The 18208-nt window shown below is 42.7% G+C and overlaps 1 protein-coding gene across 5 annotated transcripts in view; it reads left to right on the top strand.

The window, feature by feature from the left end:
* The window catches only part of TMEM241 (transmembrane protein 241), a 115084-nt gene that overhangs the window by 60999 nt on the left and 35877 nt on the right, over positions 1-18208 (top strand). For 3 of the 5 annotated variants that reach the window (XM_059409355.1, XM_059409354.1, XM_059409353.1), the window contains 4 exons: positions 2406-2496; positions 3113-3240; positions 5670-5739; positions 9462-9555. In XM_059409355.1, coding sequence (XP_059265338.1) covers positions 2406-2496; positions 3113-3240; positions 5670-5739; positions 9462-9555 — 383 coding nt within the window. The remainder of the gene's footprint in view (positions 1-2405; positions 2497-3112; positions 3241-5669; positions 5740-9461; positions 9556-18208) is intronic. The other 2 variants (XM_059409357.1, XM_059409356.1) reach the window with 1 other exon arrangement.

The raw sequence follows: 18208 nt of genomic DNA, 5'->3' as shown, positions 1-18208 counted from the left end.
AAAAAAAAAAAAAAGCATGGACATCAGATGCTTAGTCCCATTCCTTCTGCAGGCTTTGGTCACTTGTCTGGTGAATGATTGATGGGTCTGTGGTGGGCAGCTCAGGGAGTTGTAAATCCTGTGGGATTCATCAGAGAGACTGGGCACACTTCTCCGGAGGGACTTCTAGATGTGGATGTTTGCTGTGTTGCAGTTTTTCAGGTGGCTGAGGGGATTGTCTCTGAAGAGGCCAGGCAGGTGAAGAAAGCCGGGCTCCTGAGAAGGATCTTGCTGGCCTGAAAGACCAGCTGTGACTCTGGTGGCAACAGACGAGGTGGTCTTGGCTTCTTGCTTGGCCTCTTGCTGTAGGTGGCTGAGGCTTCCCAGTGAAAGGATGCCCCAAAGCTGTAGGGATCAGGAGGCCTTCAGGCCTCAATATCAAGGTCAAGTGGAGGCCCTGGTGAAGGTGCGTGTGGGGTTCTGTACAAGCTGGTGTCTGCCTTCCAGAAGAAGCTGAAGATTTCCATCTATCCCAGCACAAAGTCCAGCTTCTAACCCACGAGGATCCCAAGGAAACACTGTAAAATTTCACCTATTTTTTGTGTATGAAGGTGTTCTGCGAGTGGTCACTGTGATCCCGTTTGTTGCTTTCTTAGAACTTCTAGAAATTGTATGCCAAGGGGCCTTAAAGACATAGATCAGTGTTTTTCTTTTTGCCTCTGGTCAGTGGGGTGCCACTGACTTGAAACCTTACTATCAATGGGCTGGTCCTTACGGGCTTGCTTGGATCAGGAATGTTGAGTAGCAAAACAATCCTGACTAGAATAGGGAAACTACTTGTGAAATCCACCTGAAAAGAAGACTGTCTAGATTTTGATTAACTTTAACTTTTAGAAACTCTCAGGGCTGCCACATAACAATTTTGATCTAGCTAAATAGTGCTCTGCTTTGAGGTTGTGCAGTGCACAACCTGAGCAACTGTAAGCAGTGGCTTTTTGCTTCAAAAAGCACTCAGGAATAGTAAAATGGTTGTATTTGTTGGGTAGAGTGGATCACTAAGGCAGATGGATGATTAAGGTAGAAATTTGAGTTGATGGACTCTCAGAATCTAGAAGAGTACTGGGGAGTCCATTTTCTCAGCTTTATAAAACTAGGTCAATTACCCTCAACTCTTTGATGGGTCCTGATAATGTTTTCTCATAACAGTATACAACTGATTACAAAGTTTAAGCAAATAAAACACTGGAGGAAAACCTCTCACCTCCAGAAGTACTCAAGGACTGCTGTGGTGGGACAGCTCTAGTTCCTTCTAATTTGTTACCTTTCTCATTGGACCCATGGGTGGTCTAGCCTGTTTTTAAGTTAGAGTGATCCTTTATTCTTTTCCCACTTGCTTATTACACTTTCCATCTAAAATGTCCCCAGCAGGGCCCGAGTATCAGGGAAAGCATATCCCTGAGTCCCCACACCTGCACCAGTTAAGACACAGTAAGCCCTTAGGGCTCGTGGGTGCAGTGTTTTTATGAAGGATCTGTTAACAGTTGATGGCACTTTTATTTTTAAAAAATTTTTAAAGTTTTATTTAAGTAATCTCTACACCCAATGTGGGGTTCAGATTCACAACCCCGAGATCAGGAGTTACTTGCTCTGAGCCAGGTGCCGCACAGTTGCTAATATTTTAAAGCAGGGCTTTGTTCCTTTCCATTTCTTTTCACCTCTTCTTTTTTTCACTTGTATCTTAATTATTTAGTAGTACTTTTGAAGCATTAAAAAATTGAGGTATAGGGGCGCCAGTGTGGCTCAGCTGGTTAAGTGTCCAACTCTTGGTTTCCGCTCAGGTCATGATCTCAGGGTCGTGAGATCGAGTTCTGTGTCAGGCTCCACACTGAGCATGGAGTCAGCTTCAGATTCTCTTTCTACCTCTTCCTGTGCCCAACCCCCGCCCCGCTTGCATGTGCATACTGTATCTCTCAAAAAAATATTGAGGTATAATTTATGTATATGAAATGCACCTATCTTATGTCGATCAATTTTGACAAAGGTACACCTGTGTAGCTTACACTCCCATGAAGATATAGAGCATTTCTGTCACTATAGAAAGTTTCCTCCTGCCCCTTCCTCATTACCACCACCCAAGCCACCACGGATCTGATTACTGTTTATCCTGGAGCCTCATATAAATGGAAACACACAGAGAGTGTTCCTTTGTGTCTGGCTCTTTCTTCAGTGTAGCATTCTGAGATTTATCTAGGTTGTGTACGTTTCACTAACTGATTCCCTTTTATTACTGAGGAGGGCGCTAGTGTGCAAACGTCACGCCTTTTGTTTATCCGTCTGCCTGCTGATGCTTGCTTGCAGGGTTTCCAGTTTTTGGCTATTATGAATAAAGCTTCCATGAACATTCTTGTTTCAATTTCTTTTTAAAGATTTATTTTTAGGTAATCTGTACACCCAACGTGGGACTCGAACCTACAAACCTGAGATCAAGTCACACATTCTCCCGACCGAGCCAGCCAGGTGCCTTCCCCCACGGATGTTCTTATACAAGACTTTTTTGTGGACTTATGTTTTCATGTCTCTTTGATAAATACCTAGGAATAGAATTTCTGTGTCTTAGAATAGATGTACATTTAACTTTTAAGAGAGTGCCAGTTTTCTGAAGTGTTTCTACCATTTTACACTCCTACTCAGCAGTGTCAGAGAGTTCCAGTTCCTCCACATTGTCACTAATGTTTGGTGTTCAGTCTTATTTTAGCTAGTCTGCTTGGTCTCTTGATAATAATGCCCTTGACTGAGCTGCCCTTCTCACTCATTCCCGAGTGCCTGGAAAGAGAAGTGCTTCTGTAGTTGCAGATATGGCCCTTTGGGTCATATTTGTAAGTGCACTGGGAGACGGTGGTAGGGATCAGGTAGATGGTTTTCTTTATCTGGAGTGCAGACCCTGCCACATTGCCCCCTTCGGGTACTGCGTTTGCTCCTTGGTGGATGGAATCCACCTTCCCCTCCTGTCATTTAACCTCATGATTCACGCAGAGGCTTCAAGAACCTTGCTTCCCCTTGGACCATTTTAAGCACTAGTGGAGAAGAGAAATTCTTCTTCTGTTTGAAAGTTTGCATTTTGTCTTTGTATCAGGCCCCCTCTGTTGTGTGTTCAAGAGGGAGGATTTCAAGGGCCCAGAGAGCAGAGAGACCCACAGGAACCGGACCCAGAAATGACCTTGCTGCCTGGTGTGCCTATTGCTTATGTGCGAGACAAAGCAGGTAGTGCTGATTACTTCTTGGACCCGACCTTCCATTTTCCTGCTGGTTCCCAGGGCTAAAATCTGGTGAGAGGAAGTTCTCTTGATGTTCAAATATCTGTTAGTCTTGACTGTGGTAAGATGGGGCCACACTTTTCCCTGTGGCTGTTTCATGCTCTGATCGTCAGAGAAATTGAATTCACTCCCTCAGTCTGAAGTCAGTAGAATTTTAACCGTGGCCCACAAAAGCACCGGGTCATTCCGTGATGAGCACAGGGCAGTGTCTGGAAGTGTTTGGTCACTATCTGTCCACCTGTAATGAATATGCTACGTAATTTATGCTGTAATTGTGCCTTCCACGATAGCTGGTGCAGGGGTGTTGTCTTTTGAGCACCTTTACCAATTTTCCAGGTCCCTGGTGGTCGTTGTCATGAGTTTGGGCTGGCCAGCCCCACGCTGCCTCATCGTCAGGGCCCTCTGTAGCGCGGTCATTAACCTCTGCCGGGTGGAGGTGGCGTGTCTCCTGCTTTTTGAAGAATTGGGGAAAAGGAGGAGCCAGGCTAACGGCATCAGAGGGGAAGCATTTGGGGCACATTTAAAATTAAGGACCAGCAGAGCCAATTAGAAAGGGGAGCATTCTCTGCAGAGGAAGGCAAGGGGAGTTGTTTGCTTTCATGAGCTGCTGGTTCAGTAGCACTCAGCTGAGGCCGGGGTTCGTCCTAACACCACGGGTATGAGGGGAGTAGGGGCTGGGCAGGCTGCCAGTGCGCAGCGAACCCCGTGCCAATGGGAGTCTGGGTGCCAAGAGAAGCAGCGCCCGAGGAGTCTTGAGGCCCTGCACTCAGCTTATCTCCTCTCTGCCCTTCTCATCACCACACGACTGCACTGCCATGTCCCTCACACTGAAAGGGAAGCTGGAAGGGGGCCAAGAACCACAGCTGCCAGAGAGACAGAGCGAAGCCCTGCATGGACTGTCCCTTTGCCCGCCTGCACAGGGATGCTGTGGCCACCCTCTGGGGCTGGGGTGCCCCCAGTTGCCTCGCTGTCGCTTCTGCGTGGAAAAGGACCCCCACAGAAATCATGCTCTTCATGCCACGAGCCTTATGATGTCATTTGCAAAGCCCCTCCATGGGGCAAAGCGCCGGCCACGGGGACCATGGAAGCCTTCAGGGGAGCCGTGGCAGGAAGAAAGCGAGTGCTCTGAACCTCTTGTTGGGCTGCATGAAAACCAGATCCCAGGAGACCCTCCCCTTTGTTGTTAAGCACACACACATATGTACAAACGAAACAAAACAAAACAAAACCATAGTTGTGATAAAAAACAAAAACAAAAACAAAACCCTCTAGGGAAACGGAATTCAGGACTTTCCTTCCCAAGCAGTGGTTGAATTATTTGAAATTGGTTCGGTCTCTAAGGAAATGTAGCAGCCCCTTGTGTCTTGTTCTGAAACTCTTGATTTAAGTGCAGCAGTGAACGAATGACAGTCTCTAAGTTGTTACACTGAGCACCTAACGTGCTGTGTCCTTAGGAAGATCGCCTTTCTTGCTCTGCTCCATCCAAATCTGAACGACAGGGGGTCTGAAGGTCTGGCTCCTCTCGAGTCTCAGAAACTCCAGCTTCGGGAGGATGAGGCTCTCTGCTGTGGAAAGGCTTAATTCCTTTTCTCTGGACATTTTTGGAAGGCTTTCTGCTTTTTTAATCTCCTGACTTCTTGTTTGTGACCAAGTTCACATTCCAGAGAGGGAAGCGGCCAAAATGTGTGATTATTTCCTCTTGCACCAAGTGGAACTAAAAGAATGAACTTACTTCACTAGAAATAAATGTACCCTTTAGACCTTAAACCCGAATGAGTAAGCATGGTTGGTCTGGCCCCTCTGCTGTCTGTGCAGTAATTAAACACAGAATGAGAAAAAGATGTCAGAGGCATGCATTCCTAATCTTTTTTTAGACATAAGGCAGAAAAGAATAGACCACATTTTTTTTTTTTTTAAAGATTCTTTCCGTCCTACACTCTGCCTTGGGCAGGGATGGCCACCAGGTGATGAGCAAAGACTAGGGTTTGGAGTGACTGGGTGTACGTTCTGGCTTCCCCGTTCAAGAGTTGTGCAGTCCTAGACAAATCCTTAACTTCTCTGACCACCAACTGAATGGGGAGCCTGGAATACCAGAGAGTTATTGCAAGGACTGAAAGAGATGTAGTATGTAGACCCTTTAGCGTATGGGCCCATGCAGGGCAGACTCATGCTAAACAGGCATTCCGATCATCATTCTCTTATTTTAAGATGATTTAAGCCATTAACACAGAAACACTGGGAATGGCAGAGGGAATTCAGTGCCGGGCGGCTCAGTGTTCCGATGGCTGCTGTGCTAAAGACCTCACCTGTGTGTCCTGGGGCAGCTGGGGGCAGGGTGTGTGGGGGCCATTGTCTCACCCTTGCTGTGACCCTCAGGTGACCTCTTCAGCGTCCCGGACTTCCCGTTCCTGTATTTCTACAGATTCCATGGCAGCTGCTGTGCCAGGTAAGCTTAACGCATAACCCCCTGGCCCTGTTAATTTGTCTAATTACAAGTTAGGGGCTGTACTAGTGGTATCTTTGTCAAGTCCAGGGTCACAGCCAGTTATCCAGATGAGGGGCAGAAGAGAGCAGTGGCCAGGCAGGAAGCAGCCCCCTCAGTCATGCACGGGTTGTCATCAACGTCCTTAGGTGCTCAGGGCCGGATTGGGGCCTGGAGGACCTGTGTTCTGTGGAAGTTCCTTGGCCAGAGCAATGCTTTCCAAACTTGCAGAAGAGCTGAGAACCCTGCACTGTTTTTATCTCCACAAGCCATTCCTAAACAGCACTTCAGTGTATAAAATGATGCATCAGATTCAGTTCAAGGGAGGATTTGGGGCCAGAATTACACCCACTCAGCTTCCTCTGTGGCCCTTGCCTTGTCCCTAAAGGGCGGCCTCCCCAAAACCTTGACTGAATCCTAAGACCCTGAGGAACAGGTTTTGGAAGCCAGTGACTAGGAGACATCTAGACGACAAAGTGACCCTTACTATGTGGCCTTGGGAGGTACATCCCGGTGGGATGGGTACGTATAGATGGAGTTCAGACCCGCCCTCTCCCTACTTTCTTGCCATGAGTCCCATATTGCTTGACGTTCTCCTGCTGAGAAATGGAAAGGCTGGATAGCCACGCGGGGTGGGTTCTGCTGGGGTGGGAAGCCCAGTGTTGGGTTGGATGCCCCTTGCTGCTTGCTAGTGTGTTTGCTCTTTGGGGGAGCTGTCATTCTTCCAAGCCTTGGCTGAGTTTTCTCATCTGTAAAGTGGAAAGATAGTATCACTCCAGGTGATCACATATACTAAGTAAGGTGAGTAAGCCCTCAGCACCTCGCCTGGCCCGGGAGACAATGGCCTTTATTGTCCTGTTCAGCTTGGCTGTAATTAGCTCAAGTGTCCATAGACCATAAGCAACGGCTAAGCTAGACCACTTCACATGTAAAAGGTTGTACCTTGTGAGGCAGTGATTCCTTGCAGAGACCAGGAGCTGGTGTGCAGCTGCGTCCTGTTTCTGATAGGGGTGTGTTAGAACAACAATAACAAAAATCAATATTGTACAGTTTGCTTTTGCCTTTGAGCCTCAGAATGACTTGTCATCCTCAGCTAACTTTCAGGAAAATACTGATAATTCATCTTCCCAGTTGCTATCAGTTTGGTCAGACCTTGTCAGCTGCCCGTTAGCTGGAATCAGGTGGCGTGAGTGTATGTGCTGCTCCCATGTCCATGGACTTGTTTCTCTCTGGGTCCGGTCTTCTGGCAGCTCCAGCAAACACAGTACGGAGGGGAGGGCAAATGCCATGCGGTTCGTTGAAACAGCAGCACGGTTCCTAGGCCGTCGATGCTGGCTTTGTGGGGTGATAGTCTGGCTCCATTTCTGCCTCTTTTAATCTGCATCTTCCTTACAACCCAGCATGAACAATCAGGGTTTTACTTAAAAGATTTGGGAATCTTTGCTTGAGTTGATATGAAACTATTCTGTTCTCCCCACTCCCACCCGGTTGCAGTGTGTATCCATTTTCCTGTCATCTTATGATTCATCTACTTCCATATCTCAGACTAAGTGTTGTCACCTTCAGAGGTCCTGGAGGAACTCAGAAGGAGTCATGAAGGCCTGGGGGGATGGTGGTAGCCATCACCCAGAGACACATTAATGGGGAGCCCACAATCTTTTTCTTCTGGGATCCTCCCATTGCTCTTAAGGTCGGCCTCTGGGTGAGGTGTAGAAGAGCTGAGTGTGGAAAGAGACAGAGAGGGACCCGTGAGTAATTTGGGAATCATTCACAGACATACCAGTCAAAGGATGGGAAGGGGTCGTGGATACTTTCCCAAGCGTGTTGGGCATGGGAGTGACTCTGTTCTAGCAGAGTCTGTGCTAAGGGGAAAAGGGACGTGGAATTTTGCCCTTCCTCTGGCAAGATTCCACGTCCCTTTTCCTGCAAAGTTGTTTCCTTCCTTGGGGCAGGAGTGAAGCTAGCAGGAGCAGCCCTGCGCTGCCCACCTTATTTTCCACTGCCAACCTCACAGTGGCCGTGGGCACCTTCAGCATCGCTCTCTGTCTTTGGGTCAAGAACGGATCTTTACGGTGAAGTGTGGACCTTCTCACCATGGAGAATCTTTGAAAGAGCCAGGAAACCTGGATGCTGATAGGCTAGGGAGGCTTTCTGTTCTGAAAAGTCTGATTTCCGTCAGATAGGATGAGGACCACTTTGCTTATTCCTACTTCAACACAGAACCTGAGGCAAGAAGAAAGGGAGAAGAGAGGGATGAGTCAAGGTCATGAGGGTCAGTGGGCACAGTCCAGGTCACTCAGTTTTTAGCCTGCTGCTTACCCACTAGACCTCCTTACCTTTCAGGTATGAATGACTGACCATCTTCGTGCATAGCTGCCCAGCCTCCCATGATGGCAGACACAAATCTGAACCAACTTTGCAGGTCATCAGGGCCCAACAGGCTGAAATTTACACAAGGGAGCCCTCATCCCTGTCCTTGGTCCTGCCCCAGGAATGTGGCTGTGAACTAATCTAATGTAATGAAGAGAAGGCACACGTTTCCATGAAATTTGATCTTACAGGTGTTTAATTCCCTCCAGCCTGCTTCTGAGTACACCTGTCAAACATCTGTGTCCTAGGCACCATGTCAAACATCTGTGGCCAAGGCACCATGTTTGGCTCTGTTGGGGAAAACACAGAGAAGCCCAAGATTGGGGCCTGCCCTCTCAGAGCTTATGACCTGAGTGAGGCCCCACAGCTGTTTCTATAATAAACATGAGATAACAGGGTGGTGTTTGAGACCCTGAGATACAAATGACCTATAGCTCATAGGACCTGCCTCTATGGTTTGGGGTACAACTGCAGTCATATCTCTTGCTTTTCGATTTCTAGTAAGTCACACTCAAACCTCTGTGTACATATATTTACAGGAAGTCAACGTCTATCATGGTGTCTCTCTGTTGCACTCTATTCCCCAATTGCCCAGCCTCCAAATGCAAGGAAGAGTGACCATTCTGTTAGAGTGCCCTTCGCTTTGTCCTTGACCACACAGTGATGCATTCAGAAGTGGTTCCAGCACAGGCCACTACTTCCTGGTCCACTGCTGCGCCAATGCCTTGCTGCTCCCGATCTCTAGAACACCCCATGGGGCATGGTCTCTCAGGTCAAAACATGTGGGCTTAGGCATCATTCCCAAAGGATTGCATCTGCATAGCTTAGCCTGGTTTGGGGGACATTTGCTCCTGGAGCCAGCCCTGCCCTTCAGATTCTTACCTTGAACCCAGGAGTCAGTCCAGACCCTCTGTCCCCATATGGTGAGTTTCGCTTTGGAAGTCTTTTTCTGGCAGTTTGTTTTCCTTGAAAAAAGATGAAGCTCTACCTTGGCAAGCACTGTGCTCCAGAAATAATATGGAAGGAGCAGGAGGTATCGTCCGCCACGCTTTTCTTCTTTCATGATTTAGTCAGAGACTTCCCAAGTTTCTGTACTCTCTCCCTCTCTCCCCCACTGCCCACTACCCAGTGGAACTCTCTTATCATAGCTCCTTAAAAAATTAGAGCTTCCTGGGTTTTTAAATGCAGAGATCACTAGAAAACCCAGATGAAATACAGGTTCTGTAGTAATTAGAAACTGGTAAAATGTAAGAGAAAATAGCTGTTGGCTACAGGAAGACAAGTCTCACTAACAAAAGAATATTTTCTCCTTCCAGTGGATTGTTAGGATTCTTTCTCATGCTCAGCACAATGAAGCTGAAAAGCCTTATGGCCCCAGGGCAGTGTGCAGCCTGGATTTTCTTTGCTAAGGTAAGAAAGAGGGAAGGGGAGGGAGGAGATTGATCTCAGGAGCCTTGATGTCTAGTGTTCTTGGAACATGTGTGACATCATGTGTGATCTTCGTGAAGTCACTTCCAGTCATGGGCCCTGAGCCTGAACCTTTAGTCATTCTGATGACAATTTCCAAGGTCCTCTGCCTATTATATCAGCATAATCTTTATTGCACACCTGGAAGCGATAATCCCCTTATCTTCCCTGAGCCTTAATTTCCCCCATCTGAACATGAGAGGTTTTGCCCCCAGAAATCTCTAAGTCTTCTCCAGTTCTTACGAGACTGGATTCCTGGATACATGAGGTAGGTCTTCTCGGGGCCGTGAGGGTGTCCAGAGCCCATATGGTTTGCTTGATAGGCCTCAGTCTGTCAGGGGTGGTAGAGAAATGAAAACAGACACATGGCCAGGTAGGAGGACTTTGATGAAGCCTTTGGACAGCAGACTATTATAAGAATGCCCGCTGCACATCTGATGATTATGGCTGAGACATAAGATAGAGAGGTGGGAAAATAAGGAGCAGAAAAAGCACCTGTGGGATGCTCAATCGTGACTGAAATGCTTTGGGACTAACTTTTTTCTAGCGGAGCATTTCATTTCTCTCGTGTCTGTGAAGGAGTCGAGTTGCAAAGCCCTATGTGCTGCTTCTGAGAAATGAGATTTCTTCTTCTTTTTTTTTTTAAATTTAATTTATTTATTTGTTGGAGAGAGAGAGAGAGAGAGAGAGAGAGAACACACAAGCTGGGGGAGCAGCAGGCAGAGGGAGAGAGAGAAGCAGGACTCCACCCCAGGACCCTGGGATCATGACCTGAGCCAAAGGCAGATGCTTAACTGACTGAGCCACGCAGGTGTCCCGAGAAAGGAGATTTCTTAATTTAACCTAATGAAATAATCATTTAAGGTCATACCTTTAGTCATCTCTATGTTTGTTGGTTGATTTTTTTTCTCCTCAGAAAACAAAACCAAACATTTTTCTTCAAAAACAACATTTCACAGTAATATTTTCACCTCCATAGATCTGCTTTTTAGCTGCAGTAATAATTCTAATTATAGTAAAATGTAAAGAGTGGTTGAGAGACTGACTTCCAGCATGACGGAATGAGGAGGTTGACAAATCCTCCTCCCCAAAAGTAACTGGACAGCTGGAAAAAGATTGTAAAAATATCCATTTCAGCTCTCTAAAAATTGACAAAAGGCATACAACAAACTGAGAAAGCAAGCATTTGTTCATGAAAACTGCAAAACTTTGGGTAGGAACAACATGAGCCTGTGGTGGTCTTCTCTCAGGTCATTCCCATTTGCTCCTCCCCAGCTCTGTCAGTGTGATATTTCAACCAGATGGGGCAGGCTGTGAAAACCAGCAGCCTTGCTGCTGCTTCCAGAATACTCTGTTTGGCATATTTTTAGTTAAATCCGCCATTGTCAGTGGTAACTCGGTAAGAAGAGCCAGTAACTCCACCATCTTGAGTTTCCAGTCCTCTTGGGGGCAAGCAATGGACCAGTGGTCTAGCTGAGGACTAAATAGGTAGGTGGGGGAGGTGAGACAGCCAGCAGGGGTTTGATAGCTCTTCATGTGTCCCAGATTGACCGTAGTCTGTGTGCACGAGCGGCAGAGATGGAGTGTGCCCAAAACACCCACATGTCCCTGGCCAGCAGAGCCTGCATGCACACGCAGGAGATGGGAGAGAGCCAGCAAAAGCTGGGGCAGACATGAAAAACTTCAGCCTGAAGTTTCAGTGTGCTCCCCAGCCCACACACAGTCAGAAGCAGAGAGAACAAGCCTTTCTGGCTGAAAGTGTTTGAACAAAACCTCCAACTAGTCTTTGCTCAAACACTAAGCTATGCAGACATGGGGATGACTTCTAGAAAGCCAGAAAAAGCTTAAAAATAAAAAGAAGGAGAAAAAAAAAAACTGAGTAAAGGACATTAGCAACTCTACCTTATATGGGAGACTAATTTCATAGACTTAGTCCAGGGAAATTACTAAACAAGCAAAATAATAATACCAATGACGATACACTGAGAAAAGTCAGAATCCAAAGTTGCTATCCTTTATTATCTAAAATGTCCAATATTCAAAAGCAAAAAAGTTAGGGGTATTCAAAGAAACAAGAAAGCATGATCCATATACAGGAAAAAAGCAATTAATAGGACCTATGTCTAAGTGTCCTCCGATGTAGGACTTAGCAGAAAAAGACTGCAAAGCAGATATTTACACTTAGAAATCTAAATTAAAAGAAAGACTCAATGAATACAGGCTCTCAATAAAGAGCTAGAGATGATTAAAAAAAAAAAGAGAGAGAGAGAGAGCCCCAAGTAGAAATTCTGGAGTTGAGAAATACAATAACTAAAATGAAATGAAATGAAAAAGTCTGTGGAGGTACTCAATAACAGATTTATTTATTTTTAAAATATATATATTTTTAAATATTTTATTTATTTATTTGAGAGAGACAGAGAACATGAGACAGGAGAAGGTCAGAGGGAGAAACTGACTCCCTGCAGAGCTGGGAGCCTGATGTGGGACTCGATCCTGGAACTCTGGGATCATGACCTGAGCTGAAGACAGTTGCTTAAACAACTGAGTCACCCAGGCACCCTCAATAACAGATTTAAATGGCAGAAGGAAAAATACGTGACGCAAAAATATGTGGAGCAAAATACATTATTCAATCTAAGAGCAAAGATTTTTTAGTAATTGAAGAATTATGAACAGAAGTTCAGAGACCTGTGAGACCGTATCAAGCATATCAACATATATGTTATGAGAGTTCCAGAGGAAAAGAAAACTGGTGTAGAAAAAAAAAATATGATCAGTGGATGACTTATCAAAAACTATGGAAGCTCAAAGGCAATAGGATAACATATCCAACACACTGAAAGAAAAAATCTGTCAACCAGGAATTCTACATACAGCAAAACTGTCCTTCAAATATGAATGAGAAATCAAGACATTCCCAGGTAAAGACTAAGAGATTTATTGCTAGCTGCTGTATCAGTAGTTATATTAAATGTGAGCAGACTAATTATCGCACTCAAAAAGCAAAGATTGTCAGACTTGATAAAAAAGCAAGATGCACCTGTATGCTGTCTGCCAAAGACACACCTTAGATTCAAAGACATAAATAGGATAAAAGTAAAAGGCTAGAAAATCATAACCATGCAAACAGTAGCTTATTAGCAAGCTAGCTGGAGTGACTATATTAAAATCAGACAAAATAGACTTTATGACAAGAAATATTACTAGGGAAAAACAAAGACATTTATTAATTATAAAAGCATTGGTACACTAGAAAGAAATGATAGTTCTAAATGTATGCACCTAACAACAGCACCCCACATATGTGAAGCAAAAGCAAAAAGTCACAAAATAGAAAGGAGAAATAAATTATTCAACAATAATAGAGATGCCAATCCTGCACTCTCAAAGGTGGTTGAAAAGCAAGGATATAGAATCTACAGATGACTTGAACAATACTATCAACCAGCTTGTCATAACGAACATATGCTACTCTACCCATTGACTGCAGAGAACACATTCTTCTCAAACACACGTGACACTTTCTTCAGGATAGATGTTATGCTGGGTCACAGAACAAGCCTCAGTAAATTTAAAAAGACTGAAATCATGTAGACTGTGTTCTTTGGCCACAGTAGAATTATATCAGAAATTTACAACAGAATAAAAATCTAGGAAAATACCCTATTTATTTGGAAATTAAATAACATACCTCTAAATAGCTCATGGGGCAAAGATGACATCACAAGGGAAAATAAAAGTATTTTGAACCAAATGAAAATAAACCCACACAATATGTCAACACTTATGGGCTACAATTATAAAGTATTACTCAGAGGGAAATTCATAGCTATAAACACCCCTATCAGAAAAAAGAAAAGTCTCAAATTGTAATCTGAGCTTCTACCTTAAGAAACTAGAAAAAGAGCAAATTAAACCCATAGCAAGCAGTAGGAAGGATATGTTGAAGTTTAAAGTAGAAATTAGGGACACTTGTGTGGCTCAGTGGGTTAAGCCTCTGCCTTTGGCTCAGGTCATGATCTCAGGGTCCTGGGATCGAACCTCACATCGGGCTCTCTGCTCAGTAGAGAGCCTGCTTCCCCTTCTCTCTGCCTGCCTTTCTGCCTATTTGATTTCTCTCTCTGTGTCAAATAAACAAATAAAAATATTTTTTAAAAATTAAAAAGTAGAAATTAATGAAATACAAAACAGAAAAACAAGGAAAATCAGTGTTGGTTCCCTGAAAACAGCAACAAAATTGATTTTTTATTATTTATTATTTATTATGAGTAACTTTCTTCATTCACATTATGCCAGCAAATGAGACAATTTAGAGCAATGGACAAATTCCTAGAAAGGTACAAACTAGGAAAATTGACTCAAGAATAAATAGAAAATCCAAATAAACTCCTCTAAACAAGTAAATAAATGTAAGTAGTAATTAAAAATCTTTCCACAAAGAAGAGCTCGGACCCAAGAGACTTTACTGATGAATTCTATCAAATATTTTTAAATGAAATATTTTTTCTTTACAAATTCTTTTAGAAAGCAGAGGAAAGAGAATATCACCCAATTTATTCTATAAGGTGAGTTACCTGGATACTAAAGCCAGACAAAAGAAAATAATAAAAAAACTATAGACCAATATTCTTCATGAACACAGATCTTGAGCAAAATAGTAACAAGCCAAATATGACAACATATAAAAATAATTTTATACCATGATCAAGTGATACTTATCAGGAATACAAAGTTGGTTTAACAAATAAAAATTAATATAATACATTATATTTATAGAATAAAGATTTTTAAAAGCAGCCACGTCAATAGGTGCAGAAAAATCACTTAATAAAATCCTATGTCCATTCATGATAAAAACTTGGAACACACTAGTAATAGAAGGGAATCTTCTTAACCTGATAAAAGGCATATGTGAAAAATCTATTGTTAACATTACAGCAAATGGTGAAAGACTTTCCCTCTAAGATTGGGAACAGCACACTTCTATTGAGCAGGGCAATAAGACCAAAAAAAAAAAAAAGGGGGTAGCCAGCTTAGAAAGAAAGAAATTAAATTATATTCACAGATGACATTCTCCTGTATGTAGAAAATCCTAAGAAATTAGAAAAACATTAGTTGAACTAATAAAAAATTTATCAAAGTCTCAGGATACAAGATCAATGTACAAAAATCAGTTGTAGTTTTATGTATTAGTAATGAACAGTCATGTTCGTAAAAATGGAATTAGGAAAACAAGTCCATTTATAATAGCATTACAAATAATACGTAGGGACTTAACAAAGAAGTTCAAGACTGAAAACTGTAAAATCTCTCTAAGAGAAATGTAAGAAGATCTCAATAAATGGAGAGACTCAATGTTGGTAAGATGGAAGTTCTTCCCAAGTCGATCAATAGATTCAATGTAATTCCTATCAAAATCCCAGAAATCACTTTTTTATGAATTCACAAACTGATCCTAAAGTGTATTTGGAGATGCAATAGCCAAAACAGTTTTGAAAAAGAAAACGTTGGGGTGGAAAACTCACTGTAAAGCTAGAATCATCCAGACATTATGGTATTGGTATAAGGAGAGGAATTTACAGTCTGTTGACTTTCAGTATGGGTGCCAAGGCAATTGAACAGGGAAAGGATTTTCTTATAACAAATGGTGCTGGAAAAATCAAATATCTATATGCCAAAAAAAGGTACTTAGACCCTCATCTCACATCATCAACTCAGCCATGGATCTTGAACCTAAAAGTAGGCACTAAAACTAGAAAACTCTTAGAAGAAAACACAGGAAATGTAACTGACCTTGGTTTAAGCCAAGAGTTCTTAGATATGACACCAAAAGCATAAGCCACAAAGTAATTGATAAATTAGACTTCTTTGAAATTAAAATATTTTATAATCAAATTAATGGTCAAAAGACACTGTTAAGAAAATGAAAAGACATAGCCTCGGAGAAAAGATTTATAAATTATATATCTGATTAAGGACTTGTTTCTGAAATGTCTAAAGAATTCTTTTTTTTTTTTTAAAGATTTTATTTATTCATTTGACAGAAATCACAAGCAGGCAGAGAGGCAAGGAAGCAGGCTCCCTGCTGAGCAGAGAGCCCGATGCAGGGCTCAATCCCAGGACCCTGTAACCATGACCCGGGCCGAAGGCAGAGGCTTTAACCCACTGAGCCACACAGGCGCCCCTGTCTAAGGAATTTTTACACTTTAATAAGACTACATAAAACCCAATTAAAAAGTGATCAGGGGCACCTTGGTGGCACATTTGGTTAGACGTCCAATTCTTGGTTTCGGCTCAGGTTGTGATCTCAGGATCATGAGATCGAGCCCCTTACCAGGCTCCCTGGTCATTTTGGAGTCTGCTTAAGACTCAGTCCCTTTCTCCCACTGCCCATCTTCCCTGCACATTCTCTTTCTCTCTCTCTCAAATAAATAAATCTTTTTTAAAAAATAAAAAACAAAAAAATGGTCAAAAGAGGTTGACTCCTTTGACCACTTTTTTGTTCTATATATATATGTATGTGTGTAATGGGATATTACTCAGGCATAAAAAATGATATCTTGCCACTTACAATAATGTGGTTGGAGCTGGAGAGTATGATGCTCAAGAGGAAGACAGATACAATATGATTTGTTTATGATTATTATTATCTATGAAATCTTTATGATTTCACACATACGTGAAATTTAAGAAAACAAATGAGAAAATGGGAAAATAGAGAGAAAGGCAAACCAAGAAACAGACTCTTACCTATAGAGAACAAACTGATGGTTACTAGGGGCGAGGTGAAAGGGGATTGGGTGAACTAGGTGATGGGGATTAAGGAGTGAACGTGCTGTTATAAGCACCAGGTGATGTACGGAAGTGCTGAGTCACTATACTGTATATCTGAAACTAACATTACACGCTACAGTAACTAATTGGAATCTAAAAAAAAAAAGTTAAATGTAAGAAAAAAAAAGGAAAAAAGATGTGAGTAGACATTTTACCAAAGAAGATATTTGATTGGTTCATCAAGTCCATGAAAAGGAGCTCATTGTCATTAGTTATCAGGAAAATGCAGATTAAAAAACCATGACAAGATACCACGACACACTCACTCAGATGGCTATAATAAAAAAATATAGATGACATCCAGTGCTGACAAGGATGTGGGGAAACTGGGACCCTCACAAATTACTGATCAGGATGTAAAATGGTATAGCCACTTTAGAAAACCATCTTGCTAGTTTCTTACAATGTTAAACATAAACCAACTCTACAACTCAGCAGTTCTGTTCCTAGAAATCTACCCAAGAGAAATGAAAACAAAGAGACTTTAACACGAATGCTCAGAACGACCTTGTTCATAGTAGTAGCTCCAAACTGAACACAATCTTAGTGTCCATCAGCTGGGGAATGTGTGCAGAGAATTTGCTGCATACATGTGATGGGATACTATTTGGTGATAAAGAGGAATGGGCTGTTAATACATTCGTATGCCACGGATGAATCTCAAGAACGTTATGGCCAATGAAAGAAGCAGGTCACAAAAAAATACATATAGTATGATACCATTTCTGTGAAATTTCCGAAAAAGGCAAATGTAGAGAGAGAGCACAGTGATGGTTTCTTGGAGCAGAGATTGACTAAAATAGGCTCAAGGAAGTTTTTTTTTTTTGGTAATGGAAATGTTGTAAAACTGGGTTGTGGTGATGGTTGCACCATCATTTCAATTAATTTCTTTAATGTGTTCATTAAAGATCATTGAATTTTACATTTACAGTGGCATGTGAACCATCCCTCATGTGAACCATCCCTCAAAGCTACAAAATGCTCAAAGAATAGGGCTTAAATCTTGTCTTTTAGGACTAGGGAGGATATTTTTCCTATGTGTATGGCTTTGCCTGTTTGGCCACTACTTTAATGAGCCTCCTTTTTATTTATTTTGTTTTTTCTTTTCCTCTTAAACTCGGATGGCTCTGTAGTTGATTCAGAAGTGGAAAGATTTTTAATTGGCTGCTGTGGTTTGATGCTAATCCTCCTGAAATGTGGAAGATTGGATTAGATGAGCCACTAAGGTCTTTTCCAGCCCCAGTATATCAAGCACTCTCTCTTTTTCTCCCTCCCCTCCTTCTCCTTTATCTTTTCTGTTTGAAAATAAGCTCTGTTATCCTCAGTGGCAGAATATTTACCCCTTCCTTGGGCCACCTACACATCAAAATGTGCTGACATTTGAAATACAACATAATTATACTTAGCAATACATTTCCCCATGACGTCATTGTGACTCTACTGAGTGCCAGCATATTCGGAAAGTGACTCAGAAGGATGTTCCATTGGCCCCAGAGGAGAATTTGGATTCCGTGGAAAAACTCAAAGATACTCAGAAAGAGAGGTCATTCAGAAGGGTACCTTCTTTCTTGCTCCAGATGGATCCATTCTCTGGTATTTTCTTGGGAGTTGTCACATGAACTTCCATCACTTCCAAGGCATCCATGCTTCTTTCCAGTCCTTATCTTAGTATCTTTGAATCTGAGAAAGCTCAGCGTGGGAAAAAAGTGCCCCTGAGTCACTTTATATTGTTACCACTGTTATTATTGTTTTTTTTTAA

The sequence above is a fragment of the Mustela nigripes genome, chromosome 8 (assembly GCF_022355385.1).
Source record: "Mustela nigripes isolate SB6536 chromosome 8, MUSNIG.SB6536, whole genome shotgun sequence".
Lineage (NCBI taxonomy): Eukaryota > Metazoa > Chordata > Mammalia > Carnivora > Mustelidae > Mustela > Mustela nigripes.
The sequence above is the reverse complement of the archived record's forward strand: the minus strand, read 5'-3'. Positions and strand labels throughout refer to the sequence as shown.